Source organism: Cryptotermes secundus, unplaced genomic scaffold, assembly GCF_002891405.2.
Source record: "Cryptotermes secundus unplaced genomic scaffold, Csec_1.0 scaffold391, whole genome shotgun sequence".
Classification (NCBI taxonomy): Eukaryota; Metazoa; Arthropoda; class Insecta; order Blattodea; family Kalotermitidae; genus Cryptotermes; species Cryptotermes secundus.
Window position 1 is genome coordinate 2,102,290 of NW_019737394.1, and position 12,052 is coordinate 2,114,341.

The 12,052-nt window shown below is 38.3% G+C and overlaps 1 protein-coding gene across 4 annotated transcripts in view; it reads right to left on the reverse strand.

Annotated features, from left to right (window-relative positions):
- LOC111870315 (spastin) overlaps positions 1-11,843 on the reverse strand; it is a 189,829-nt gene extending 177,986 nt beyond the window's left edge. For 2 of the 4 annotated variants that reach the window (XM_023862493.2, XM_023862492.2), the window contains exon 1: positions 11,374-11,838. In XM_023862493.2, coding sequence (XP_023718261.2) covers positions 11,374-11,821 — 448 coding nt within the window. In that variant the 5' untranslated portion in view covers positions 11,822-11,838. Of the gene's footprint in view, positions 1-11,373 lie in introns of all 4 variants that reach the window. The other 2 variants (XM_033753775.1, XM_023862491.2) reach the window with 2 other exon arrangements.
- Positions 11,844-12,052: the final 209 nt, after the last annotated feature.

Below are 12,052 nucleotides of genomic sequence, written 5' to 3' on the forward strand. Positions count from 1 at the left end.
TGGAAGAATGCCTCATGGGTTCTTCATCACGACAACGCGCCAGCACACAACGCGCTATCTGTGAAGAGGTATTTGGCAAAAAACAACATTCCAGTGATGGAACATCCACCGTATTCTCCGGACCTAGCACCGTGCGACTTTTTTCTCTTCCCAAAAATCAAGTCTGCGCTGAAAGGGACCAGGTTCGAGTCCGTGGATGCAGTGAAAGCAAAAGCGACGCAACTCTTGAAGAGCATAACACAAGATGACCTGCAGCACTGCTTCCAACAGTGGAAAATTCGCATGGAGCGGTGTAGGGATCGGGGAGGGGACTACATTGAAGGGGATAACATTTCGACTGTCTGATTTTTTTTTAATAAAGGGTTAGAGCATGAATCCGGTTTCTTTATTGCCACACCTTGTACTTGTTTTTAAACGTAAAAATGCACGTTTGAATAGAAAAGTGACTCATCTGCCATCCTAAATGCCCTGTGAAGAGCATTTTTCATATTTCCATCCGGAGTATCCGACATCCTGATTAACTGGAACCGGATTAACGAGGGTATATTGTATGTGTAGGCCTATACTGGTAAAGGATACAGCAAAGAGAGAATATAGGCTATGATGAATGTTTATATCAAAAGCTCAACAAGATAGGTGTTTACACGTTACGATGCGTATAAAATATCACTCAAAGGTACACAGTTCTAAGCAGACTGTTGAATCCTCTATACATTGCTTTTAAAAGAGGAGGGCTAAAGTGTGCTTCATTCTGGAGTGGTGTTCTTTGCCTTCATGTTCACTCACTGCGAAGCTAATAGTAATGCAGATAATCACAACAAACAGACTACTTTTCTTTTTCAATTTTAGTGACGAATACAGAGTCTCGAAAAAACTGTAGCTGTTCACAGGATTTACATTTCATGTCATACAGTAAAACTGTTTACGATGAGCCTATTTTAAGCCTGATTTAAGCTTCCTACAAGGTAGTGCTTGGAACCAGAACCAAATGCTCACCACGACTTTTGCCGCAGAGTAGTTTTGGAGGCGAGGAGGCACACATGGAGAGATGCGACCTTCCTGTGCGTCCATTTCGTGCACTGTGTGCTTTAGCACGCGTAGCCTGAATTAGGTCACGTCGAATCGATTCATGGCCAGTGACCACACAGTTGCCATACACGATTCCGACAGATGCATCTTAATTCATGTTCGTCTCACATGCTTCGCTATGACACCCCTTTCAATATGTGAAGAGAGTGACAGTACATCCGAACTAGGACCCGTGAAGTAAAAACAAACAAATCAATTTCTCTGCAGCCATGTAAAAAAAAAAGCTATCCCCGTAGCAGGCCGTAAAGGCCCATAGAGCTGTGAGAGTCGAGGCTTCCACATTTTCTCTAGAAAATCGGCTCACAGATGGCGGTAACGTTGTCAACCTTACGCGCCTGTCGTCCTTCTCCCCGCAGGAACATTCCTGGTACTCATTTATGTTAGAGTCTGAGTCAACCCCAGGGCCATGGTGCGGCTGGATGGATTAGGTAAACTGAAAACATCCACCTCATCGGGACACGAACCCGTGATCTTCCTGCTTGTAACACAGTGCCTCAACCAACTACGGTACCGCGTGCCCCTCTGTCGCATGTCGTCATTTAACTAAAACACACTCTCAAAAATGTTGCCCATTTCTGGCCATGCAGAACTTTAACAAAAAAATACAGTGATACGTGTAATGTTCAGATGACTAACATCTTCATACTGGAAGATTACGGTGTCCTGGGTTGTAACGTCGTGTAGTTCGGAGAAATACCGACGTTTCGGAGAAACATATCGCCTCCATCTTCCGCTGTACCCGCTGCCTGCTTCTACTGACTTCTTAGTTGGCTTGCTCTTCGATCATAAACACTGAGACTATTTTCCTCCGAAACGTCGGGTCCTCCGAAGTACACTGCGTTACAACCCAGAACACCTAGTCTTTAAATTCATCGCAGTGAGAACCTGAAATACAGCTTCTTAATAGTAACTGCAAAGGCGGAGAGTGGAGATCGCGTGACTTCCATTGGTAAGCAGTTCGTACACAATTTCGCGAAAATCTGTCAACAGTGTACACCACAATTCAATCTGTATGGACACGCGTGTAGATCGGTAAGAAGATAACGGGAGGTCAGAGTTAGAGACTGATTCAAACACCAAGATATAGATGGGAGGATAATACGTATTAAAATTGGTCATATAAATATTACTTTGGAAATTTCCATCGTCTTAGGCATAATTAAAATGAATTACGCCTCCGATGGGCCCATTAAAATGGGGGTTAGTCTAGGTCACTAGGCCGCCTCCGTCTAACAGCTATAACTGAACAGGATCCTCCTCAGCTGGCCCCGTTATAAGGCGTTAGTCCCGATCACTGGGCCACCTCCGTCTAACGGCTATAACTGAACAGGATCCTCCTCAGCTGGCCCCGTTATAAGGTGTTAGTCCCGATCACTGGGCCACCTCCGTCTAACGGCTATAACTGAACAGGATCCTCCTCAGCTGGCCCCGTTATAAGGTGTTAGTCCCGATCACTGGGCCACCTCCGTCTAACGGCTATAACTGAAGAGGATCCTCCTCAGTTGGACCCGTTATAAGGTATCAGTCCCGATCACTGGGCCACCTCTGTCTAACGGCTATAACTGAAGAGGATCCTCCTCAGTTGGACCCGTTATAAGGTATCAGTCCCGATCACTGGGCCACCTCTGTCTAACGGCTCTAACTGAAGAGGATCCTCCTCAGCTGGCCCCATTATAAGGTGTTAGTTCCGATCACTGGGCCGCATCCGTCTAACGGCTCTAACTGAAGAGGATCCTCCTCAGCTGGCCCCATTATAAGGTGTTTGTCCCGATCACTGGGCCCCCTCCGTCTAACGGCTCTAAATGAACAGGATTGTCCTCGGCTGGGCCCGTTAAAAGGCGTTAGTCCCGATCACTGGGCCACCTCCGTCTAACGGCTCTAACTGAACAGGATCGTCCTCGGCTGGGCTCGTTAAAAGGTGTTGGACCCGATCACTGGGCCACCTCCGTCTAACGGCTCTAAATGAACAGGATCGTCCTCGGCTGGGCCCGTTAAAAGGCGTTACTCCCGATCACTGGACCATCTCCGTCTAACGACTCTAACTGAACAGGATCCTTTCTCTCACACGGCATGTGATTCAGCTTCCGAAAGACAGTACATTTTAAATTTGCATAACATGATGGAAAACGTTCAACATATTGAAATAAACTGACCAACGTCACAAACTGGCGAACCATTAAAACAGAACTTCCAAAATAGCTCGTGAGGGCGTCAACCACACTGAACTTGACATGTAATATGGTACAATCGCAGATTTCTGTAGTGACAGTGATGAACAGAGAGCAGCGCAATACACCGTTCCTGCAGTCATGTCTGCAGGAATCACAAGGCACAAGTCCACTGACAAGGGGAATTTAATGTATGAAATACCACATAACTCTTGTGTCGCGGGTTCAAGTCCCGATGAGGTAATTCGAATTCTTTCAATTCACCTAATCCTTCCTGCCTTGCGGTTGACTCAGCCTCTAACAGAAATGAGTACCAGGAATTAATGAAATAATTTTCCTGGGGAGAAAAGCGCGGCCGGCGCGTAAGGCTGACAAACTTACCGCCATCTTTGAGCCGACTTTCTAGATAATGTGGGACCCTCAACGTCTCACAAACCTATGGGCCTTCACGGCCTGTTACAGGGATACCTTTACTTTACTTTTTTCTTTACTACTCTGTACAATGGTTATACACAGTGAATTCTTGTAAACCCTTCTCACTGAATGCAAAATGTCAACCTATAACGTTTCACTACTTGCAAGAAACGCACGAATTATGCAGAATACGGTGCTCCTGAGATTATTTGAGATTCTCTCTTTAACCAATCAAGGTCAACCGTAACTATTTCCATCCAATTATGTATAACTGGCTTAAACAATTATAGGTATAAAACTCTGTACTGGGGGAGAAAGGGAATTCAATAGCCACTCCACCAGACGACGGGATAGGTATGAAGCTCAATTAGCAATTTAACGATTATTTCATATTTCATATTCGTGCAGAAACTGCAGTACTTGTAAAGTTCCAAAAACCGATCTGTTATGGTCTGCTATAATCAGATTATTTCTCGATTGCAAACAGAATCTCATTAACCACTTAAAGCACAGTGGTTTCCATACTGTAAATACTACTAGCTTTAGGACGTAAAAACTCTGCACTTTCCCCAGACACTGCATGTATGTGTTACGTATAATTTTCACGATAAAACTAACAATTTCCCTAAACATTATTAACTGATGTCTTCGTAATCGAGCCACTGTGGGGAATGTACTGAACTTTTAAATGATACTTCACTGAATTTCATGCTTCAGAGGGTTAACTGAAAGTCAGGTTCAGACAAAAAAAAATCAGTGACAGTTCATAAAGCCTGCACCTAAACAAAATGTTAGCAGTACGATGTCAATCTTATGTCCATCGGATTGCTTGTATTAAACGACGTTGTTCCAATGGTACAAGTTATATGAGATGAGAGGACAATAACAAAGAATGATTACATAAGGATTTGGAAAGAGAGCTATGACCCACTCCAAGGAACTATCCTTGGATTCACCTGCAGACTAAGGATGGGCACCATGGATCATCTGTCAGGGTAAATCACCATACCTTGATTCAAACTTCTTGAACAAATACAAAAAGTTATCAATATGCCAACCTGTGTAATCTCCTGTATTTAACAAGGGGTTTTATCAGCAATGATGAGGTGATCATAACACCAGCACAATGGTACCATGAGATTATACATTTCAGTCGCATTGATTCTAGAAAGTAAATAGAGTAAAGGTTAAAGGGCTGACCTCACCGCCATCTGTGAGCCGACTGTCTAGAGCAAATTTTGGGGCCTCAACGTCTCACAACCACATGGGCCTTCACAGCCTATTACTGGGATAGCTTTACTTATTTTTTATCTTTAAAACATACATTTGGATAAACGGCCCAGGCAAAAGAAAATGGAAATGAGATTTGGTACTTTAAATGTTAGAAGTATGTATATGGCAGGTTCGCTTGGAGCAGTGACAGAAGAAATCTCGAAGTATAAGTTAGATTTAGTGGGAGTACAGGAGGTCAGATGGGGTGGAGGTGGCGAATATAAATTGTTTTATGGAAAGGGGAAAGAAAATCATGAATTAGGTACAGGCTTTTTCGTACATAAGACATATCAGCAATTAAGAGGGTGGAGTTCATTAGTGATAGGATGGCATACATAACACTAAGAGGTAGCTGGTGTGATATCGTCGTTCCGACTGTTCATGCCCCAACATAAAATAAAATTGATGATATAAAGGACAGGTTCTAAGAAGAACTAGAATATGTATCTGATAAATTCCCAAAGTATCACATGAAAATTTTTTCAAGAGACTTCAATGCCAAAGTAGGTATGGAAGATAATTTCAAACCAATGAATGGGAATAAGAATTTCCATGAAATTAGTAATGATAAATGGAGTTCAACTTCGCCACATCAAAGAATCTTATGGTCAATACTATAATGTTCCCATGTCGTAACGTCCATAAATATACTTGGACATCTCCTGATGGGAAGACACACAATCAGATTGACAGTATTTTGATAGATAGGAGATGGCACTCAAGTATACTTGATGTCTGATCATTCAGGGCAGCAGAATGTGATATTGACCACTACCTGGTGGTGGCAAAGTTTAGGGAAAGACTGGCACTAAGTAAGCAAACAACGCACAGAGTTCATATGGAGAGGTTCAATCTCAATAAATTAAACGAGGTAGAGGGTAAGGAGCAGTAACGTGTTGAAATCTCAAACAGGTTCACAGCTTTGGAAAACTTAGATACTAAAGTGTATATTAATAAAGCTTGGGAAACTGTTAGAGAGAATAACAAAATTTCTGACAAGGAGAGTCTAGGTTATTATGAACTGAAGGAGCATAAGCTGTGGTTCGACAAACAAGGTTCAAAATTGTTAGACCAAATGAAATAAATCAAAGTGCAGTGGTTACAGGATCCAAGCGAATTAAATGGGGATAATCTAAACAACATAAGACGTGAAACCAGCAGGCATTTCAGGAACAAAAAGAGGAAATATCTGAAAGACAAAATTGATGAGCTTGCAATGAACAGTAAGAACGAGAATATTAGAGACCTGTATAGAGGAATAAATGACTTTGAGAGGGGTTACCAGCCTAGCAGTAACTTAGTGAAGGATGAGAATGGTGATCTGCTTGCAGATTCCCACAACATTTTGAATAGGTGGAGGAACTACCTCTCTCAGTTATTGAATGTACATAGGGTCAGTGATGTTAGGCAGACAGAAATACATACAGCTGAGCCATTATTACTTGATCCTAGCCCTTTTGGGTTGAAAGTGCTACTGTAAAATTGAAAAGGTATAAATCGCCAGGTAGTGATCAAATTTCGGCAGAACTTATTCAAGCAGGAGGTGAAATATTACGTTCTAAGATCCATACGCTAATTAAATCTATTTGGAATAAGGAAAAATTGCCTGATCAGTGGAAGGAGTCTATTATTGTACCAGTTCACAAGAAGGGTGATAAAACTGTCTGTAGTTACCATCGGGGGATATCACTGCTATCAACTTCATACAAAATTTTATCCAATATTCTTCTCTCAAGGTTAAGTCCATACAAAGATGAAATTATTGCGGATCATCACTGTGGGCTTCTATGTAACAGATCAACTACTGCTCTTTTGCATTCTTCAGATATTTGAGAAAAAATTGGAGTACAATGAGACAGCATATTAGCTATTCATAGACTTCAAGGAAGCCTTTGAGTCACTTGGGAGAGAAATGTTGTACAATATTCTGACAGAGTTTGGGATACCCATGAAACTAGTCAGGCTGATTAAAATGTGTTTAAACAAAAAGTATGGTAAAGGCCATATATGTAAACATTTGTCTGATAATTTTCCTATCAAGAATGATCTAAAACAATGAGATGCTTTATCGCCACTCCTTTTCAACTTTGCTTTAGAATATGCCATTAGGAAAGTCCAAGAAAACTAGGTGGTACTAAAATTAAATGGGACACATCAGCTGTTGGTCTATGCCCATGATGTGAATCTACTGGGTGATAATATAGATACCATATAGAGAAAAAAAAACACTATAATTGACGTTAGTACGGAGGTTGGTCTAGAAGTAAACACAGAGAAAACTAAGTATGAAACTGAAGGTATGCGGGACATAACATGCATACTTAAAAGAAAAAACATTATTTGCATAATTCAAGTTGAAAGATCAATTCAGGTGACCTTCACAACAGATATGTTTACTTCCACATCTTACAGAAAGAAGATGCAATTACCTTATGAATGTTCCAATCAGATCAGTTGTGGTAATTTAAAATATCTAATAAAAACTAAACATACTAGCAGCAGTAGCAATGCTGCTAATGTCGAAGTCTGCTATTGGACACAAGCCTGAATCAAATCTAGTTCACATTCTCATTACCTGCTTCCCAAAGCTACACCTCAATATTATTCTGCCATCCATTTGACCTTCAAAGTACCTGCTTTCCAAAAGGTATAGCCGCCAAAATCCTAAATTCATTTTATGTCTCCCCCATGAGCTACACATCAATTTCAATTTATTTAACGTTTCATAGATCCACAGTACACGTAAGATATAGAACAGGTCAAAATAGTACATAATATACAGAATAGATAAAACAAAGTAACCGAATAGAATAAAATGAAATAAAATATGTTGAATCAGATAGTTGATTCCAGTAAATACATAATAATTAATACTATTCAAATTGACTATGTAATAACAATAGAAACATCTCAACCAAGAACTAGTCAAATACCTGACTACAAGCAAATCATAACATAGTACTCCTAAAATGCCATAAGTATGACAATATAAAGATTGATACTAGCTTGTGACTAGTCATTAACTTGTGCAGGTTTTATATCGAAAATATTTTTCTATGGAACAAAAATAATGTATATGGAGAAAATGTTTTTAACAGGTTTAAAATTTCCTAGGATTATGAGATACCTCTTTGATGTGGGAGGCAGATTATTGTAGACCCTAATTCCCATACAATACACTCCCTTTTGGTATACAGTAAAGTTTGATGTAGGCTGATAGAAATTATTGGATTGTCTTGTTCTTATATTGTGATTTTCTGAATTTAAAATAAAAAGATTTTTATTTTTAACCACGAAAATCATGACTGAAAAAACTATACTGTGATGCAAGAGGTAAAATCTCCAACTTTCTAAACAAATTCCTACATGAAACCCTACTACTACAGCCAATCATGATTCTAATTATCTTTTTTTGCATTCTAAATATTTTTAAACTATGGAGAGAGTTTCCCCAAATATATAAACCGTATTAAAATAGGAATAGTAAATAGTTTCAAGGTACTGAGAGCCATGTATGACTTAATACTCCTCACTATATAGCACGTCGAGCTCAGTTCTGGGATAATGCATTCAACATGACAATACCAGTTTATTGAATCATTTATATATAAGCCAAGGAACTTTACATTAGACAAGGTTGTTATTGGATAGTTATTACAAACAATGTTTATGTCAGTTGTGAATTTGTTTTTAGTTTTAAATTGCATACAATGGGTTTTATTAACGTTTATTGAAAGTAAATTTGTTCTGAACCATTTATATTCACAATTAAAGGCGTTATTCATATTTTGAAAATCCATTAAATTAGAACCTTTAACTAATATAGTTGTATCATCAGCAAATAATATAGTTATAGAATTATTATTTACAATTTCAGGCAACCCTGGGGAATACCATCACTTATCTTTCCCCATTTAGAGAAGCTTGTTTGATTTAATTCTTCCAAAACCTTAATTCTCTGATATCTGTTATTAAGATATGATTCAAACCATGATTTAACTTTACCATTAATACCACAAAACTGTGGTTTAGACAACAAAATACCATGGTTCAGACAATCAAATGCCTTTAAAGATCAAAAAAGATACCACCTACTGCAGATTCACTATTTAAAGTTTGCAGGGTTTCATTAATTAGCTTATATAGGGCATTGCCTGATGAAAAGTCTGCTCTAAACCCAAACTGTTCATCAGATAAGCTACTGTATTTCTTCAAATGCTCCTGGAGTTGGTTGTAAATGACTTTTTCATTCACCTTTGAAAGAGAACTTAACATAGATATAGGTCTGTAGTTAGAAATGCTAGACCTGTCACCCTTCTTAAATAAGGGTTTAACTACTGCATATTTCACCCTTCTTAAATAAGAGTTTAACTACTGCATATTTCAAATGATCTGGAAAAATTTCTAGAGATATCAATTTGTTACATATATAAGTTAAAGGTGAACTAATAAAAGACAAGCTTATTCTTAACAATTCAGCAGATATTCCATCATATCCGAAGGAATTTTTGGATTTAAGGAATTTTAGTATATTTTAAACTTCTTTGGAGGATAAAAATTTTAGATTAATATTTGGGAAAGGAGTCTTGAAAGACTGCAGTAAATAATGAAGAGTAGTAGTATTATCCAACTTATCAGAGCTAGGTTATAACCTTCTTGATTTCATGACCACGAAGTACTAATGTGATGTATAACTTATGTAATATGCCAAATTCCCAATTTCATTCTTATTGGGCCAAAATATTTTCTTTGACATTTTATTTTCAAACACTTCAATTTAAGAGTTCTTTTCTTGGAGTACGAGACTATATCTAACAATAATTATAAAGGGCTACTAACAATATTATATTTATACTTGTGTAACAGCCACTCAGAATACACTGGTTTGTCTCATTTGTTATATAAGCTTCTATATTATTAACTTCTCGCGCCTTCCCCCATATTCATGTCCAGTCCTATAGATTACCAAGCAACACCTCATGGCCAAAGTTTAATGCCATCTCCCATTAATAAGAAGCACAAATGATCATTGTAAACACCCTTTTATACAATTTGGTACTTTTCTGGCACCTGCAACAAACTTTTATCAAAACTCAAAAAACAGACATGACACACTGAAACAAAAGATGGCTCATTTTCAACATAACAACTTATATTCGCGCAATGTGCTGATGCTTGATAAATCAAAGCTACAAGAACACAATATCGTCAAATTTCATGATATGAGATCTCCATATATATATATATATACAGACACACACACACGCAACCAGAGATTATATAACAATTTTAAAAATAATATTAAAGAGCAGTATTTTATGAATCCTAATCATTCAAAAGCAGAAACCCACTTCACAGCGATGACTTAAACTGGGTCAGATTCATACTTGTTTAATTTAGAATTTTCACAGAAAGTATGAGCAACCAATAATTGTTGACAGTTGTGTAAAAACAAACAGGTGAAGGAATTTTTTTCTTCTACACTGGTCAGCTTTGTCGCTCAAGCTACATATAAAGTATTTACAACTGTCTCATGTCTGAAATTTCCAATTTCTTGTATAAAGAATACACTTCCATAATCAGTTTGCCTGGCTTGAAATAGGGGCATGTCAGACTTCTGTCCAGAGACTTGGTATTCACACTGATGTTCCTCAGTGGTTTTGCTTGTTCCCACAAGTAAATTCCAGGACAGCATCTACTAACCAATTACAACTACAGCCCTCCCATATGCCTTAAAATTAAAAAAAAAAAACTGAAACAGTGTGCACACAATGGAAGAAAAACTGTATCTCTTATTTCATAACGAGCCACTTGAATCTGATGTGAGATAGACAAATCCTTGAGAAAAACAACCTTAACAGAATTTATTCTGCACTCAAAGACTTTCGCTATTGCACTACTTCTGCTCAATTTCTATTGTTTTAGGGGTGTAACAGTAATTTCATGCCCAAAATATATCTACAAGCACAAATAATTCACTCTATAAACCCAAATATTTAGACAATTCTCTTAATTGTTTTCAATAGCAATTACGGACTCATACACTCATCTACAAAAGTTGATCATACTTTCTCCGAAGTTTCTAACTTCTTACAAAATTATAACTAAAAGTAGTAACACGAAACAGGTAGTCTTGTGACAATTTTGGGCGACAGTAAGCGTAAGACGTAATAAACCTCAACACGAAAAGTGTACATGTTAAATTACTATTATTGGTGTAAGTGTATCAAAATTTTGAACAATTAATTTGGATGGGAATTAATTAAATTGTCATTCTCGATGATCGATGTCAAGATTCAATTTCGACTCTTCACATTAACAGGTCATGCTAATACCCAAAAAATTAATTACGACTCAAAGCTATAAAATCACTGAAGAAAAGAAATTTGTCGCTGCTATTTCTATCATGGTGAAATCATACTTGACTTACCTTCATTTTCTTCGTCTATCTTTAGCGCCTTTGAAATAAATTCAAACGCCCTTCTGTGATGATGTTTCTGCTTGGCCAGTAACGGATCACCGGGACCTGGACCTGTGGGATGTTTTGGGTGCAGCTGTGACATATCTTGTGGATAGTCTTGAGCTTCACATTCACTTTCCGGTATAACAATTTCTACTTTGCAAGTTGAATTTGTCTTTGGACGGTGCACCAACTTTGATGTGGACGTATATAAGTACTTCAATATCACAAATAACTGATACAACACAGAACGTAAAACATCAAATAAAAATATCACTGGGAAAGAAACGAAATATAAGTTCCTCTTGTGCACTGACGGAATATCGTGTTTTGTTGTTCGATCCTCGGACTTTCGTGACTTCTTCGGTGACTTCGACGTGCTCTTCCGCGGCATTCGTCCGCCATCACTACACGACATGTCGTATTATGACGTCACATGAAACTGTGCATTCGTTTTTAGCGGCTTTTTGGAGAGTCACAGCTTCTTGGAATATAAATTACCGCCAGAGCGCACGCTCCGTAGATATGATATCCAAGCAGCCGTGTCTACAGAGGGTACATGTTACCAGAGAGAATCAATAATATAAGTAACGTAGTTTAATTGAAGGTCGATAGATGCCGCACTAGCTAGTTCATTAGTTTCAAGTGT